Source organism: Aethalodelphis obliquidens, unplaced genomic scaffold (genome assembly GCF_003676395.1).
Source record: "Aethalodelphis obliquidens isolate GAN/ISIS:26980383/991018 unplaced genomic scaffold, ASM367639v1 scaffold27, whole genome shotgun sequence".
Lineage (NCBI taxonomy): Eukaryota > Metazoa > Chordata > Mammalia > Artiodactyla > Delphinidae > Aethalodelphis > Aethalodelphis obliquidens.
Window position 1 is genome coordinate 23476106 of NW_020837971.1, and position 17539 is coordinate 23493644.

At 39.7% G+C, this 17539-nt stretch overlaps 1 protein-coding gene across 2 annotated transcripts in view; it reads right to left on the reverse strand.

Moving 5' to 3' along the window:
• The window catches only part of VWC2 (von Willebrand factor C domain containing 2), a 115398-nt gene that overhangs the window by 74460 nt on the left and 23399 nt on the right, over nt 1-17539 (reverse strand). Inside the window, exons 2-3 of one of the 2 annotated variants that reach the window (XM_027124145.1) lie at nt 17135-17264; nt 13705-14244 (exon numbers count right to left, since the gene is read on the reverse strand). In XM_027124145.1, the coding sequence (XP_026979946.1) occupies nt 14108-14244; nt 17135-17264 (267 nt within the window). In that variant the 3' untranslated portion in view covers nt 13705-14107. Of the gene's footprint in view, nt 1-13704; nt 14245-17134; nt 17265-17539 lie in introns of those variants that run through there. The other variant, XM_027124144.1, reaches the window with a different exon arrangement.

Below are 17539 nucleotides of genomic sequence, written 5' to 3' on the forward strand. Positions count from 1 at the left end.
ACCTCCGCACTGTCTGGTTCACAGGTTCTGTTGCAACAATGGTAACCTTCTCAAACTGCAAAAGCAGAAGATTTTTTTATCTATTTGTTGAATACTGATTAAGGATCTCCAGTTGATTTTGAAAGAAACGTGCAGCCAAAATACAGAGAATTCATCTACAGAAATAAGTCAAAAAATGTTGCAAAGCACTTAGACTGACTTCACTGTAGTTCTTCCAAGGTTCAACCATCTCTAAAGAAAAAATCTAACTGGCAAAAGAGGCACTAGCCAAGCTGAGATTTTTTTTTTTTTTTACTCACAAAAAGACATGCTTAGAAAACTATTTCATACTTTTGACAATTATAGCTTCTACAGTTATTTCTAGGATATCAATTTGTTTGGACACAATTATGAATAATATGTGTACCCCAGTCAACTTCAAATGCATTTCTACCCTACTGGTTCCTTAAGTTAGGTAGGTCATGTTTTTATAATGACGCTTTGCTCTGCTAAAAATGTATTCACAGTAGCAGTCAAAAATAATTTTACTTTCAACATCGAATTTTGAAAATGCACCTAAGACAGAATTAGCAATAGCATTAGATGTTTTGCATTTGATTTTAATTGATTTCAATTTCCAAAGGCTTTGCTTTGATTCCAGAAACTGAATTTAAAAACAAAGACAACTGACTTTGTTTGTGAAAGTAGCTGAATTGATTTTCTATCTAAAGCACACGGAAAACTGATGCAACACTGACATTAAGTTTTTACTATGTTTTTCTACTGCTATTGGAGCCAACATATTAACAGCTATGTTTTACTTTCTGTACAAATACAAAAAACCCACAGATACAAAAAACCCTGCAATTGAAAAGGAGCAAAGTTAATCTAGAGTAAGTGGCTCTCAGTGAGACTCCATGGCTCAGATGGTGACAGGTTAAGTCACGCTTTCTGCTGTCATGCCTGTTAAATCATTGTCTTTATTATTTTTTTAATTAAATTTATTTATTTATGACTGCGTTTGGGTCTTCGTTGCTGTGCACGGGCTTTCTCTAGTTGTGGCAAGTGGGGCTACTCTTCTCTGCAGTGCGCAGGCTTCTCATTGCGGTGGCTTCTCTTGCTGCAGAGCACGGGCTGTACGTGTGTGGGCTTCAACCGTTGTGGCTCGCAGGCTCTAGAGCGCAGGCTCAGTAGTTGTGGTGCACGGGCTTAGTTGCTCCGCGGCATGTGGGATCTTCCCGAACCAGGGCTCAAACCTGTGTCCCCTGCATAGGCAGGTGGACTCTTAACCCATTGCAGCAGCAGGGAAGTCCCTAAATCATTGTCTTTAGACTGTCTTCTTAAAATGACTACCAACTTATGAACTACAAGCTGATACTTCTTAAACAGATGGATGTTTTCTAGTTTATTCCTAACTGCTTAGTGAATTCACTACAGCTCTCTAAAATGACTAGACAAAGTTTGTGCAAATTACTGGCTCATCTTCAATAGCTTTGAGAAACAGAAAATCAATATTAAAGGTCTGTTAAATGTTCACTTTCTTCCTAATTTCATTCCTTTAAAAAAATTTTTTTTTGAGCTCATTGCTGGGGAAATCATTATTTGCCAAACAGTAAAGCATTATTCAGACTTCCATGTGGGGTGGGGGAATGGGGGGCACACAGCTCAGCTTCTCATCCCTGTCCAATCACCTTTTCAGGGACTCCTGTCCCGCCAAAGTGCTGCTTCCTTGGGGTAGGATTGTCCATTTTCACCTTTTTGGTAATTTCACAAAGGATTTTGACATTTTGGGGTTTTGCCTGTTGAGTGAGGTGCTGTAAATCACTGTAAGTTTAATGACAGGGAAGAACAGCCAGTTTCAGCTTTCCTCTGGATTCCCGGTATAGGCACTTAAACAGATTAACATGCCATCAGAACACAGAACAAAAATCAGATTCTTGTCTGTTTGATTCGAATTTGTGAACATAACGTTACTAGTGAAGCATCTTACCGGCAGGTGAAAGACTTTTTGCAGGCGCTGGATTTCATTTTTATTGTTTTTTAAAAATAAATTTACATTCTCTCCAAATGTCCTCTAAAATAAGACCAGACTGGATGAAAATAGCTTTCTTTAAAACAAATATCCTTTTATTCCCCCCCTGCTTATAAAATCTTAATGAATGAGCCCTTCCTGGAGGCTTTTCATTACTCACAGGGCCAGAGGGAACAGTCTCACATCTTCATTATTCAGTTGCTGTATTTTACATAATGAACAGCAGGCTGCCTTGGTGATCATTGTTTCTTGAAGCCTGGGGTTTGAAGTGGTTGATGTGAGATGTTCCTGGCACTCAGAAATGGGTCAGAGCCCGAAGAGGCAGTGGGGTCGAGGGTCAGGAAGGTATTTACAAGAGCTGAAACGACAAAATTTGCTTCCAGGGTTTGGGGGGAGCTTGGTATGGTCAGTCTCTCAAAGTAAAGGCAGGGAGCTCGGTCTTTTTAGAAGGGATTAAGACTTTGGAAACATGTAAAGAAACAATATAGTTGACAGTTTATTCTAAACAGCCAAGAATGGAGGATGAAATGAGCAAGTCCTGTGCCCTGGCCTTGGGGGCCGTCCACGGCTGCACAGGAAAAACCTGGCCAACACGGAATCACTCCTGGGGGTGGCGAACACAAAGGTCCGGGGGCCGCAGTGTTTCCTGTGATAGGAAGGTGAGGAACACGTGTAACGTGGGACACAGACATCAGCACTGGCCCTTGGAAACAGGTAGAGTTGTTGGTTCCAGAGGCTTCTGATGCCTTCCAGGTGGAGGGAGCAACTGCAGAGAAGCAGGTGAAGTGTGGCCACAGCTCTGGGCAGGTTCAGCCCAGGAAGGCTCGTGGCGGGGAGGCGGGGGCCCTGTGGGCAAGCTGGGCGGCTATGTGTGTGTTGGGCCTGTCCAAGGGGCGGCAAGGGGGGCTTCAAAAATCTAATTATTAGGAGATAAATGAATTTGGGGCTTTTAGGGGGGAATGTTTGGGGCTTTTCGTAAATATTAATCACATGTATTTTGTTTGCTAAGGCATATCCCTCCTTTAAACGACAGATATGTAACAGGTTTTAATTTGCAAAGGCAAGTTCATATATATTCTCCCCTATCTATTCCCTTTTACAGATAAGGAAAGTGAGGTCCAGATGTGGCAGCAGCAGAGGGTGGGTGGAACCAGAGCCAGCAACCCTGCCGCCAGCTCCAGGCCCCTTGGGGAGGCTCAGATCGCCCTGCCCGGTTTTTATGTTTCTCTCCACGTGCTTTAGAGGAAGGTGATACGGGGTCTTCTCTCTTTTGTTCTTCAAAGAATAAGTGTTTATCTTGTCTTAACTCTTTATCTTGTTAATTTACAGAATGACTTAGTGACATAACAGAAGATGAGAGAAAAAAGAAGATAACGTCCGAATTAACCAAAGAAAGGAAGCTTGCTCTTTCTGTGCCACCAGAGTGGATTGCTGAGTCAGGATGCCTGGGACATCCTGACTAATGTATGCATTAGTGTCAAGAATAAGCAGTTTTAGCACTGAAGTGCTCTTTCAGTCATCTGGTCCAAGTTGGAAAGTACTTATCTCTGAACTGGGCTCCCCAGCCTCTGAACACTGCTGACGAAGAGTTCTAATGGTCAGAAAAGTCTGCCTTGTTTCAAAGTCCACCCATTTTTAGCCTGTCTCTCCAGAGGTGACCTGGATTCAGATGTACCAGCATCTGGTGCTCTCAGGAGGTAAAGTTTAAAGTGTACCTTGGTACCCACCGTGACCTCACCGCCTCAGGGGACCAAAGGTTGCCCAAACAACCGCATTTTTATCCAGGGTTATGAGAGTCAGGTTATAACACAGGTTAAAACACAGACACTCTATTCAGAGGCCTATCATTCTTATTATCTAATGTGAGTGCTTTTAAGTAAAGAGTGGTGATGTTTTTCTCTCCTATAATAATGCTTTACTCAGTGACGGCTGACGTGCTTTCCATAGACACTCAGGGAATGTGTGATTAAAGGTAAATTCAGTTCACAGCTGTCAGGATTACCAAATTGTAACTACTCTTAAGCGAAGGCATTTGTTTGAGAAAAGATGAGATGCAATTTTCAGAACCGGTGGTTTAGGGGGACCTCCTGGGGTAACGGGCTCTTTTATACCTGGAGCTTATCTTCCTGAAATACAAATAAGAGGCTGGGTTTTGCTGTTAGTGTGAGAGCAGAATGCATCTTCTGATCAACAGAGAGGGTATTTTGCATCCCGTGGACGCACCCACTGGAAGTCCTGGCTGAGAATATTCATCGCCTTGTTCTCCTGGAGATTGGGCGAGCTGTCCACAGGGCCATGTGTCTCATGCTGTCAGCCACTGACAGCTCATTTCTACCAGAACGCATCCCATGGAAGGGTTCTGGATGCAATTCCAAGTTACCTCTGGTAATGGCACCATTGATCAAGCGGTGGATGGGGTACAGGTATCTGCCTGCCTTGGATGAATGGCTTTATTGTATCTTGTGAAAATTGATTTCCCTTTTGCTGAGGACACAGTCTGGAGGTATCTGAGACCACTGGATTAATGACCAAGTGGTTTTTAACAGATGAATGATGGCGAAGGAGTATGAATGGATAATCTTCTAGAGGACAAAGGGCCTTGCCTGTGAAATACAACTGGAAATGTATCCTTGTGCCCCTGCCTGGCAGGTCCCAGCTCTGCTTCCACCTCCAGGCCTGCAGGGCTATCCCAGCCCACAAACAGGGGGACCTTCACCCCTCCACTGCCCAGCCACCTCTGGGGCCACAATCCTCCCTGGCCCCCTCAGAGCCTCCTCCCCCCTGGGGAAATCACCCCTTCCCCTCCCATGGTCTTTCCCATTGCCATCTTATCTCCTGGCATACAGCAGAGGATCAGTCGATATCTGCTGACTGAATGAATGAAACTCTTCTAAATCCACCATGTTAGTTAATTGTCACAAAACATCCGCAGATGTAGCTACACTTAATATGTCCATTTTCCAGAAAGGATACAGAGAAATCAGGTCACTTGATCAGATTCTTACTCTGAAGTCCTCATTGTATAACGGGGCAGTCCAATAACTGGTTTTCACATCAGTGACTTTCAGTAATCAAGAACCATGAAAGTTCTCTTTAAAGTTATTTTGTTAAGAAGGTAGAGAAGTAGAACACATTGTAGGAAAAATAGCATCGAAACACTGTAGAGTTTTCAGTCTTAATATTCAAACAATGGGCACAATTTTCTATAAATTAAATTAATGAAAGGTTAGCAATTTTATCATAGAACCAGAGATTTTACCCTGTGCACGACCTCCTGTAAAACAACATGGCAATATGTACCAGGACGATAAAAATGTTCCAAGCCTTTGACCTAATCATCTCACTCCCGTGACATTATCCTAATGAAATAATTCAAAAGCAAACAGAGGCCACACACATGGTGACGTTTTACTGCAGTATTACTCAGTTTTTTTCCTCTGCTTCCCTCACCACTTTCCTCATCATTCAACGAAAGCAGCAGACAGGTTATTTACAGACCACTTCCCCGTCTAGATGGTGAGCTCATAAGGGCAGGAACCAGAACCTGACTCATCTTTGTATTTGATGTAAAATATATAATAAGTGCCTCTAACTTTCATAAAAGCAATACATAAGCACACACCCACACACATACATACACACAGACTCCTCTAAATCTAAGAAAAGAACCCAGCATTCAACAAAAGAGCATGCTTAATTACATCAGAAGACATGTGATTTGGGTTCTGGGTTGTGAGAAGGACACACAGGGGAATTAACCTCCTGTAGGAAACAGGACAGAGAAGGTTTTCCAGGCGAGGACATTTGAGTGCCAGTCTTTATAAAAAGGGGGAGACTGGGAAGGGACTCCAGGCGGGTCCTCAGCAAGTTCAAAGGGCACGATGCAGACTGGAAGTGGCCAAGCCTCGTGGAGGCTGGTCTGTGGCCTGAGCCCGAGACTGGTCTAAAATCCACAGCCAAATGCACCCAGACTCTAGGAAACATGCAGATAAAGCCACGGCCATACACTTTCTGCCTAGGTTCATGTGAGCACCTAACTCACGAAAGCACTTCATCGTGATAACTGGGTAGCAACGACTTCAGGGCAGTCTGTGTCTAACTTGATTTATTTATCTTAAAAATTAAGGTTTTGCCCCAATGTTTGCAAACAAAAGTGTCATTTTACGCTATTCACAAATTTGCAAAGAGGAGCTGCTAATTCAAAGGTCTCCAGAGGAAATGAAAACAAATTAAGTTCCTGAAATCAAGAGATCAGCCGCGACCCAACCCTTCTCTGTGTCTAACTTGTCAGAAGTGAGCAGATCTGAGAGCCGTCTGCACTCAGGACACCCAGCATCTTCACCTGGCTTAGACCTCTGCAAACCCAGAGCTGATCTTAGTTCACAGTTCACGAAGGAGGAGGAACACCATGGGGCACGCAAGTGCTTCTCTAAAGCATAAGTATCGATGCTCACTGGGCTCTGTGAGGATTCATGGAATACGATCTGAATCTTTACTCCCACTAAACCAAAATGTAAGTAAACACACGGATAAGAAATCCGCTAGCACTTCGGAGTTAAGTTCTTGGTCTACATTGGGAAACACTAACAAGAAGGTGAATAAAGCTTTGACATTAAAAACATCTATTTAGCATGCCATTTGCATCAACATGGATGGACCTAGAGATTATTATACTAAGTGAACTAAGTCAGAAAGAGAAAGACAGCATATGATATCACTTACATGTGGAATCTAAACTACGATACAAATCAACATATCTATGAAACAAAAACAGACTCAGAGACATAAAGAACAGACATGTGGTTGCCAAGGGGGAGGGGGGAGGGAGAAGGAAGGAGTGAGAGCTTTGGATTAGCAGATGTAATCTATATACAGGATGGATAAACAACAAGGTCCTACTGTACAGCACAGGGAACTATATTCAATATCCTGTAACAAACAATAATGGAAAAGAATATAAAAAAGAATATATATATAAAACTGAGTTACTTTGGTGTACAGAAGAAATTAACACAACAGTGTAAATCAACTGTACTTCAATAAAATTGAAAAAAAGATAAGCACACTGAACCAGGAAAAAATATACCATATGGCTTATATCAGCAAGTTACAAAATCACTGTGATCAGATTTAAATTCTCTTCGTTTTAGTGTTTTTTTAACATAAAAAATAAGGCCAATAATAAACACTTCTACACCTCCAGAGACTGTAAATTGGAATGAGAAAAAAACTTTATTTAGGTATTATTTTTTAGGAAAATTGCTTATTAGGAAGTCATTTCCTCTGGGGTGTTTCTCTGTGTAGGTGATATTTATTAAGTTTCTCTTTTCTGCTTCGGCTGCTAGAAAACTTATTGTCAACTCTGCAGACCGTCTTTAACAACGAGTTGTTATGAAACACAGGGTGATGGGGAGCATGTGTCTATACTAACTTTTTCTCACTTGCCATTCAACAGTCATTTTTTCTCTGTCCTGAGATTTCAATTTTTAAAATATTACATACTACATATTTCTATAAACTCTAAAATCTCTAGAAAAACAACAAAAATGCATCAAAATCTCAAAAAGATCTCATTCATGCCTAAAGCTGCACAGCTCCACTGTGTACTTCTCTTATTAAACTTGACTGGGAGGAAAAATTTTTAAAAAGTGAGAAAATGAGCACCTCAAAGCAGTGGTTCTCCAAGGTGGTCCCAAGACCAGCAGCACCAAAAACACCAAGGGAGGCACATATTAAAAATGCAAATTCTCAGGCTCCAGGCCAGACCAGCTGGATCAGGAACTCTGGGGAGGGGGTGCGTCAGTGAATCTGTGTTATAACAAGTCCTGGAGGTGATGCTCACCAGGGTTGAGCTGGGTGAACCCTGCCTCCTGGGCTCTGGGATCCCAGAAGAGCACAATACCTGCATGAGATCTGGATGTACCCAGCGACCTCCATTCTCCCTGCATCTGCAGCCCCCTGTCCTGGGAAGTTGGGTCATTGTGAGGGAGAGTCTAGAATGACACGGGGGAGTGCAGCACTGAAGGCGGCAGAGAGGTGTCCACACCGCGAGTGAAGAATACAGAAGAGGGGTTTGTGTGGGCTGTACGTCTGTGTCATGCACGGGGCTCCAGAGCACAGGAAGTCTAGAAAACCCCATGGGCCTCTATGGGTTTGTGTGTCTGCAACCCTTTATGGCCTCCTAGCTCTTCGAGCTACATAACGGTATATACTTAGAAGGGCCTCAGCTTCTACAGGCTTAATGAAAAGATTTCATAGTTATCAAAGGCACCAGTACAGGGTTTGAAAAGGCACTTTCTCAGGGAAGATGAAAAGATGTGTAATCAAGGCTGGCCTTAGAATTCAATCAAAGGAAATTACAAAAATTTCACCTGTCTATCTTTTAAAGAGACTATCCATATTTTTAGCAGCTTTATCGAGGTATATTTTAAACACCATAAAACTCACCCCTTCTAAGTGTACAATTTAATGATCTTAGTAATCAACCCAGTTAATAAACATTCTCTCACCTCAGTAAATTCCCTCCTGCCCATCTGTGATTAATCCCCCTCTTTGATCCTAGATCTAGGCCACCACTGAGGGGCCTTCTCCCTGTGTAAGTTTGCCTTCTCTAGACATTCCAAATAAGTAGAATCATACAATATGTGGTCTTTGCAACTAGCTTCTTTCATTTAGGATGTTTTTGAGGTTCGTGCCTTTTGTAGCATATACTTATCATTTGCTGATCTCTTTTTATTGGTGGATCTCCATTGCGTGGATATGATCACGTTGTTTATCCATTCACCAGCTGATGGACATTTGGGTTATTTCTATTTATTTTTGGCTACAAAGGATAATATTGCTATGAATATTTACCTACACACCTTTGCATAGACATGTGTTCAGTTTCCTGGGATTGAACTCCAGGATGCAATTGCTAGGATAGATAAAAGTTTTTGTTTCACTTTTTAAGAAAATGCCAAACTGTTTTCCAAAGCACATGGACCATTCCCACCAGAAATGCTTGAGGGTTCCAGTTTCTCCACATCTGTGCCAACACCTGATGCTGTCTATCTTTTTGATTAGAACCATTCTAGAGGGGGTATACTGGTATCCCACTGTGCCTTTAATTTTTATTTCCCTGAGGACCAAGGAGGTTGAGCATATTTTTATGTGCTTATTTACCATTTGTTTACCTTCTTCACGGAATTGTCTGTTCAAATCCTCTGTCCATTTTTTATTGGGTTGTTCATCTTCTTATTGAGTTGTATGAGTTCTTTATATATACTGGATACAAGACTTTTATCAGGTATATAATTTGTAAACATTTTCTCACTGTCTGTAGCTTATATTTTCATTTTTGTAATGAGGTGCTTTGAAATGTGAAAGCTTTTAATTTCTATGGTATTCAATTTATCAGTTTTTTTCCCTTTCATGAGTTGTGATTTTGGTGTTGAATCTAAGAACTCTTTGCCCAACCTAAGGTCATGAAGATGTTCTATTTTTAATAATATAAAAATTATATAGTTTAAACTCTTACATTTAGGTCTGTGATTCATTTTGAGTTAGTGTTTGTATATGGGGTGATCTAAGTAAGGATGTAAGTTAATTTTTTTCTTTTTTTCACAAGGGTGTCTTATAACCCCAGCACCATTTGTTGAAAAGGATGTTCTTTCATTCTTTCCCTGTTGAAATGCCTTAGTATCTTGGTGAAAAATAAATAGGTAAGGATTTACATTCTGGGTTTATTTCTAGACTTTCAATTCTGTTCCATTATTGCACGTCTATCCTTACACCAATACCACCGTATATTGATTATCAAGACTTTATAATATGTTATGAAATTGGATAGTGCAAATTCTCCAGTTTTGTTCATTTTCAAATTGTTTTGTCTATCCTTTATGATCCATAGGAATTTGAAGATCAGCTTGTCAATTTCTACCCAAAAAGTGTGTTGGGATTTGTATAGAATTTCATTGAATTTATAGATCAATTTGGCGACAACTGCAATCTTGATGATATTAAGACTTCTACTCATAAAATGTCTCTCCATTTATTTATATCTCTTTTCAGTAATAATGTGTAGCCTTCAGTGTATAAATCTTGCACATCTGTTGGTAATTTATTCCTTAGTATTCTATTCTTTTTGATGCTATTACAAGTGGAGCTATTTTCTCAATTTCTTTTTTATTGTCCATTGCTAGTGGTTCACTGCTTGCTACAAAAAATGACTTTGTATATATTAATCTGGTGTTATTCTTCATTAGTTCTAATAGTTTTGTGTGTGTGTGTGTGTGTGTGTGTGTGTGTGTGTGTGTAATCCTTGGAATTTTTCAAATATTTTTCATGACATCTCTGAGTAAAGGCAATTTTACCTCTTAATTTGCTATATTGTATTTTCTTTCTTTCTTTCTTCCTCTTTTTAACCCCACCATGTAGAACCTCCACTACAGTAGTGGATAAAAGTGGCAAAAGTGGATATTCTTGCCTTCTCTCTGATCTTATTGGTGAAACATTCAGTCTTTCACCATTAAGTATGATGTTAGCTATAGCTATAGATTATTCATAGTTGCCCTTTATCAGGATAGAAATTTCACTTTTGCTATTTTGTTGAGAGCTTTAATCATGAATGAGTGTTGAATACTGTCAAATACCTCTTCTCCATTTTTGAGGTAATTTTTCTTATTCTTTATCTTTTTGATAATATGCATATTACACTAACTGAATTTTCAGATAATAAACCAACCTGGCCTTCCCAGGATAAATTTCACTTGGTTATAGTGTATTATCCCTTTTATGGTGCTGGATTCAGATTGTTAATATTTTGTTAAGGAGTTTTCCATATATAATCATGAAAGAAATTGATCTGTAGTTGTATTTTTGTGTGTGATACCTTTGCTTTGCTTTAGTACCAGGACCATAAAAAACACACAGAATAAATTGAGAAATGTTCCTTCATCTTTATTTCCTGAATGAGTTTGTGAAGGATTGGTGTTATTTTTTTCTTTAAATATTCGACAATATATTTAAAGTGAATCCATGTAGGTTTAGATTTTTATTTGTGGGAAGCTGTTGATTACAAATTTGAATTTTTATTTCTTTTAGGGCAATTCAGAAATGAACTGAGTTAGTCTTAGTAATTTGTGTTCTCTTAGAAATTTGTCCATTTCTTCCAACTCGTCCAACTTGTTGGTATAAAGTTGTTAATAATAGCATCTTATATTCCTTTTCATTTTCGTAGTATCGGTAATAATGTCTCCTCTTTCCATCTTGATTTGTCTCTCTGATTTTTTCTTAGTTTAGTAAAAGTTTTGTCAATTTTACTGATGTTTTCAAAGTCCCAAGTTTCAAAGAGCTAACTTAACTGAACTAACTTTCTCCTAAGCTTTTCCTATTTTCTATCCTATTTATTTCTGCTCACGTTTTTGTTACTTTCTCTCTTTCACTGTGTGCTATGTTTTTAGAATACTTTGCTCTTCTTCCACTCATTCCTTAAGGTGGAAGCTTACATATTTATTGGAGAGCTTTCTTCTTTTCTGATACAGGTGCTTAAAGCTGTAAATTTCCCTCTAATCACTGCCTTAGCATCATCCCATACATTTTAGTATGGTCTGTTGCCATTTGTACTAGTTCAAAATATTTTCTAATTTCTCTGTGATTTCTTCATTGACACATGGGTTATTCAGAAGTGTGCTATGTAATTTGTAAATATTTGCAAATTTCCCAGATTTCTTCTGTTATTGATTCTGCTGAACTCGGTTATGTTCAAAGAATAAAGTTTGTATGAGTAAGTTCTTTACATTTATTAAGATTTGTTTTATGTCCCGACATATGGTCTACCCTGGAGAATGTCCACCAACTTGAAAAGCATTCTTCAGTGGCTGGGTGCCATGTTCCACATATATGTCAGTTAGGTCAAGTTAGTTGATAGTGTCATTCAAGTCTTCCATATCCTTGCTAATTTTCTCTCTAGATTTTCTGTGAATTATTGAATAGCTTGTTGAAATTTCCAACTATGATTAAGTTTCTATTTCTCCTTTGAATTCTATCAATTTTTATTTTCTGTATTTTGAGGTTCTATTATTAAGTGCATATACATTTTTTTATTTGTTGTCTACAAGTTTTCTGGCTTTATATTCCTCTGATCCTCCCTGACTGCCTTTTTTAAGTTAAATAAATATTTTTTAGTGTGCTATGTTTAATTCCTTTGTTCATTTTCTTAGTGATTGCTCTAAGAATGAAAATATGCATCTTAATTTATCACAATCTACTTCAGATTAATACTAGATTATTTTCACTAAAATAGGAAATCCAATTTATCGTTCTCTCGTGACTCTACCCCAAGAGCAGGTCCTATCACAGAACTACAATGTTACAAAAGTAGTGGTGAGTGGCAGCATCCCAGTACATACAACTCAGTGAGAAAACTTGTGTGTATGATTAGCGGAACTAGAAGAAAGACACAGAGGTCCACAGACAGTTGGAATCCCTTTACATTTTTCTTTCTACTTTTCATCTCTACTTTTTCATCTCTCTAGTTTGTTTTTCTGTGTTAGAATGGTTTATTCATTTGTCAGATATATGCATTGCATATATTTTTCCAAACATGTGAGCTGCTTTGCATTGGTTTAGTAATGTTGTTTGATGAACAGAGGTTTTTAATTTTAATAAAGTCCAATGTATCAATTCTTTCCATATGGTTAGTGCTTTTAGTATCTTTTAAAATTAACCTTTGCCTAATCAAAGTCATAAAGATGTTCTATGTTTTCCTCTGAAAGCATTATTTTAACTTTCATATTTAAATCTGTAATCTATTTGGAACTGTTTTTTTTTTGTACAGTGTGAGGAAGAAATCAATATTTATCTTCATATTGCTCCCAACTGACCTAGTAGCATTTATTGGAAAGATCACCCCCTCCCCACAATACTGCAGGATCAGCTCCATCGTGTATCTAGAGGTCTTTCATTCCTAAGTCTTTTCTGACTCTATTCTGCTCTGGTTTGTCAGTCTTTTGATCTTTGAGACAGTACCACAGTGTGTTAATCACTTTTACAGTATACATTTTACAGCTTTGTTGTTCTTCTTCTGTATTTCACTGGCCAGTTTTTAACTTGTCTTTCCATGTGGAATTTAAAATCAATTTGGTAATTTCCACAAAAAAAGTCATTGTATTTTTTTTTTACTGGAATTATGCTGAATACATAGATTTTATTTCTTTAATAGAGTAATTTGAGGCTGCTGGCATCTTTACATTAGTGAGTTTTCCAATCATGAATATTGTCTATCCTTCCATTTACTGAGGATTTCTTTAATTTCTCTCAATAAAGCTTTAAGATTTTTAAGTGTGGCACTCTTGTCCAACTTTGTTACATTTACTTCTAATTATTTGGTATGTATGATGTTATTTGAAAGAGTAGTTTTTAATTCATTTCTATTTGTTTGTTGCTGGTATCTAGACATACAGCTGACTTTCACATATTGATTTTGTAAAACAAACTTGGTATAATCAAGTATTAATTCTGATATTTGTAGTTTCCTTTATTTTTTTTATGGTTAAGATCATGTCATCTTAAATAATGATCAAGTGTTTCCACAAGTTTGGTATTATCACTTTGGTAAAAATTTTGGAAAAATGTAATGTTGAAGCCATACGACGGGAGTAGGCTTTTCCTTGTGAGAAAGATCTTGATATGAATCACACTCACACATATCATTCAGTTCTGTCCAACTCACTACATGTGGTTTAATTATGATCTTATCTTACTGTCTGAAATACACAAGAGAAACACAACACCCATGTCCAATTCTTAGTGCTTCTCACATGTTTTCCATGAAAGTGCTTCTAATAATTTGAAGTCTCCATATTTATCTTAAAAATTTCATAAAAGTTTTCATTTTCCTCCAAAAATAGCCATATTCATTTTCTGGTGGAAATAAAGTTCTAAACAACTACCATCAGGTAGTACTGAATACTTCAGGGAGATATACAATCTCTATACTCAGTGCCTTTGTGCTTTTGGTGTACATATTCCCTCTTGGGTATAATACTCCACGTTGGAGAATCAGCGCTAATCCCAACAAGGCCCTCGTATGTCAACATCAATGTCTTACATCCATCAGTTTCCTTCCTTTGAATGTTTAAAGTAAGGTAAGGTGCACACAAGCAGGACGGAAGTCTTCTGATCTCCGGCTTGAAGGGAATGTGTGCTGTGAACGTAAGCCTCATCTGAGGTACACCAGCACCAGAGAAAACCTGAAATCCCGAAAGTCAATAGAACACTCACTGTTTATATCAGTAGGAAAAATCCAAAAACCAGTCCCAAAAGAAAATCCTTGGGGGATTGATCTATACAAATCAACAAAGTGATTATTTTAAGTTGTATGTTACTTGTGATCATTTATTTATATTCCAGGCATTCTTGATTTCAAACTTTTGTTCCTTTGATGCAAGTGACTTTGGCAGCTTGCAACTGAATCGTGATTTTCCTTTCCACCCAAGCTAAGTCTATCCAAACATTTAATTTTACAAGGCATCACTTTTGATGTCCTGTAATCTGTGATCTATCAGATGTATAACTTTTTCTTATTGACATGGATTTTTGTGCACAGCAGTAGGGATGGACTACTGTCACTTATTCACTAATCTCAACCAATTATTACAGGACGTTCATTTCTGATAGAAACTGTTCTCATTTTTCAAGCAAATTTTTCAGTAAGAATTCCGAACACCATCTGCCCTGTCAAGGTCAGAATACTCTACAGCTAGAGACAGATGAAAGACAGATTATATCTAGTGAATACGTTATAACAAAATTTAAGAGTACTTACATGATTAGACATTTACATTTATTTCTGGGTGTATTCCTGAAAATAAAAAGTTATTGCTGTTTCGATATAATTGGATCAAACCTTTGAATACAAATCCTTTTGTATCCTGTAATCTTTCTTAATCTAGTTTTACAAAACATATTCATCCTCCTTCTAAGAATCTTTAATACAATACCCCCAATCCTGCCTTATTTCATTCTATGCTGTCTCTCAAAGTGTAAAGGCAATGGCAGAGCATTTAGAAGTTTGCTATCAGGGCAACAACCATCTCTCTCCCCAAACCATCAGTGCAACATTAAAACATTCTGTGAATCTCTGACTATACCGTATTTATACAGGTTTTACTTTTGAACATTGTTTGCTTATTCAAACAATAAAATTATATCTTAACGTTAAAAACTGAATCAACCAGAAATAAGTGACTTTAAATCTTTATAAAATTTTAACATATCCACACATGATAAAGAATTAATTCAAATAATTTCTAAGTTCTCTAACTCTATACCCTAAGTGGGATATATCTTAAGGGCAAAAAGAACTGCAAAAAAATCTTGAACTTTAACCAGTAGGTTTCATGCTAGTTGTGGTATAAACAGAAGGTATCCTGTGTGTATTATGAAAAAGAACAAATAAGCAAATGTATTGACAGTGTTGGGTGATATACAGAGATAGGGAGAGACGGGGACAGAGACAGAGCTCAAAAGAGATAAAGCAAATAAAACGGCAAAATGTGACTAACAGGTAAATACAGTGAAGGGTATACCTCTGTTCTTTGTGCTATTTATCAACTTTTCTGTAGGTCTGAAAACTTTCTAAAGTTTCGGGGATTGAAAATATCCTCAAGGATGGAAATCATGTCTTTCCATCTTTTGTAAACATCGAAACGAGGATTCCCTGACTGTCTAAGGCCAAAACTTTGTGTTTATTTTTTTTGTCATAACTGACAAGAGCGACACAATATCTTGCATGCTTAAGATGCCAACTATTTGAGCCACTTATATTCAAACCATTCACTAAGCATCACTGACTCGGGAAGGCTCAGTCATGCCGCCTCGCGCAGTGTGCTGCAGCCTGGACCTCAGTCGTTGTGGTCTCCTCACCAACCCCAGGCACCAGCGCCCCCTCCCCACGCTTACTTCACTCCACACCACCGGTGGAGAGGCTGCCACTGTCCTGCTTCCACAGAAGCTTCACATCCTCTTCTATTGATTCCTTTCAAGAGTTTTAAAATTTCTCGTGGTGAAATCTGGGTATCTGTGTGCACTTGGTGAAAGGCATCCGTGGAACCTCACAGCCCACACAGTGGGCATGACTGCAGAAACTCAGAATTGCCGCAGACACTAATAGCAGCCCCGTGTAACCGTCAGCCACTGACAAAGCCCACACCACACGTCCTGATGTCCAGCAACCCCACAGATGACGAGCTGATAACATCACAGGTGAGCCCCTCCCGTCTCTGAAATGCTCAGGCCATGGAGTTGCCTTCTTTTTGAGACACTCTGCCCTGGCTTCGTCCTAGCACCGTGGCCTTGGGGCCACACAGAGACGGCCCAACCCTCTCCCAAGGCAGTACCCGCATGTACTTGAAGATGTGGTCTTATGTCCAGAGTCTGCTCTCTTCCAAGCTGCGCTCAACTGCTTCATCCAACCACCATCCTGAGCCACGGGTCTTCATCCCATCCTCCCTGGGAACCCACTCTTCTCAACACCCTCTTAAAGTGAAGCCTGGATGCACGCCGCATCTCAGGTACAAAGTACTTATCCTTTAGGATGAGGAAACACTCTCCCTTGCTAACCAAAGCCATGCTGCCATTTTTCTTTCATAAAGCAGACAAGGCTTTTGATCTCCCCCAGGCTCTCACTGGGAGTAAGAGGGGGTTCTCTTCCTGCCAATGTTGCTTATGAAAAATAGTCAACGATGTTTCACGTTTAATCCACTTAGTAATGAAAAGTAAATAAGCCCAACCGGCATGTTTGATTTGTCTCGGAAAGAGAGAAACTGCTTTGCAAGAACAAACAAAGTTAAATTAAAATAAGCGACTCTCCTCAAGAGTGGAAATTGAATTTTCCCCCAAAGAACTAAACGTGTGTAAAACACTGTGCTGACACCGATAAGAGAGAGCAGGCCTTACTGGAGCCCAGCTCCCGCGGGTCCCCGGGGCCCAGAGGGCAGGGACCCGCGTGCAAGGGCGTGGATGCAAATACTGAAACTCACATGCCTCCTGCAGTGCATCCCGCACTGCATCCCGTGGTTCATGGGCGGGAAGCGCGCAGGGACCCCTGCGTGGTCGCGGGCCGGACGCGCATCCACCTACCGTTTTTGCAGATTGGGCAGCACTGGTCGGGCTCGTACACGGGGTCCACGCACTCGGTCTGTGGACACGCGGACACCGCGCACAGCACTTCCCCGCTGGCCTCGCAGCGACACCGCTCGCACGGCGACACCTGCAACACAGGCCACGGTCAGGGCAGTGTCTCCATCCTCGGCCCTGAACGTCACGCACTCACCAGCCCCGGGGTCCCAGAGTGTGAGGACGGGGCTGGGGCTGAGCAGGCTCCCCTGGGGGGAAGGAGGGGCACGCTGGTGGGGCCTGGGATGCTCAATCCCTCCCAGCTCCACACCTGAGCCTCTGTATTTTTATCAACCCACATCGTGAGCTTCTTTATAAGCTTTCTGTTGAAGAAAGGGTTTTGTTTCTTAAAAAATTAAATAACACGTC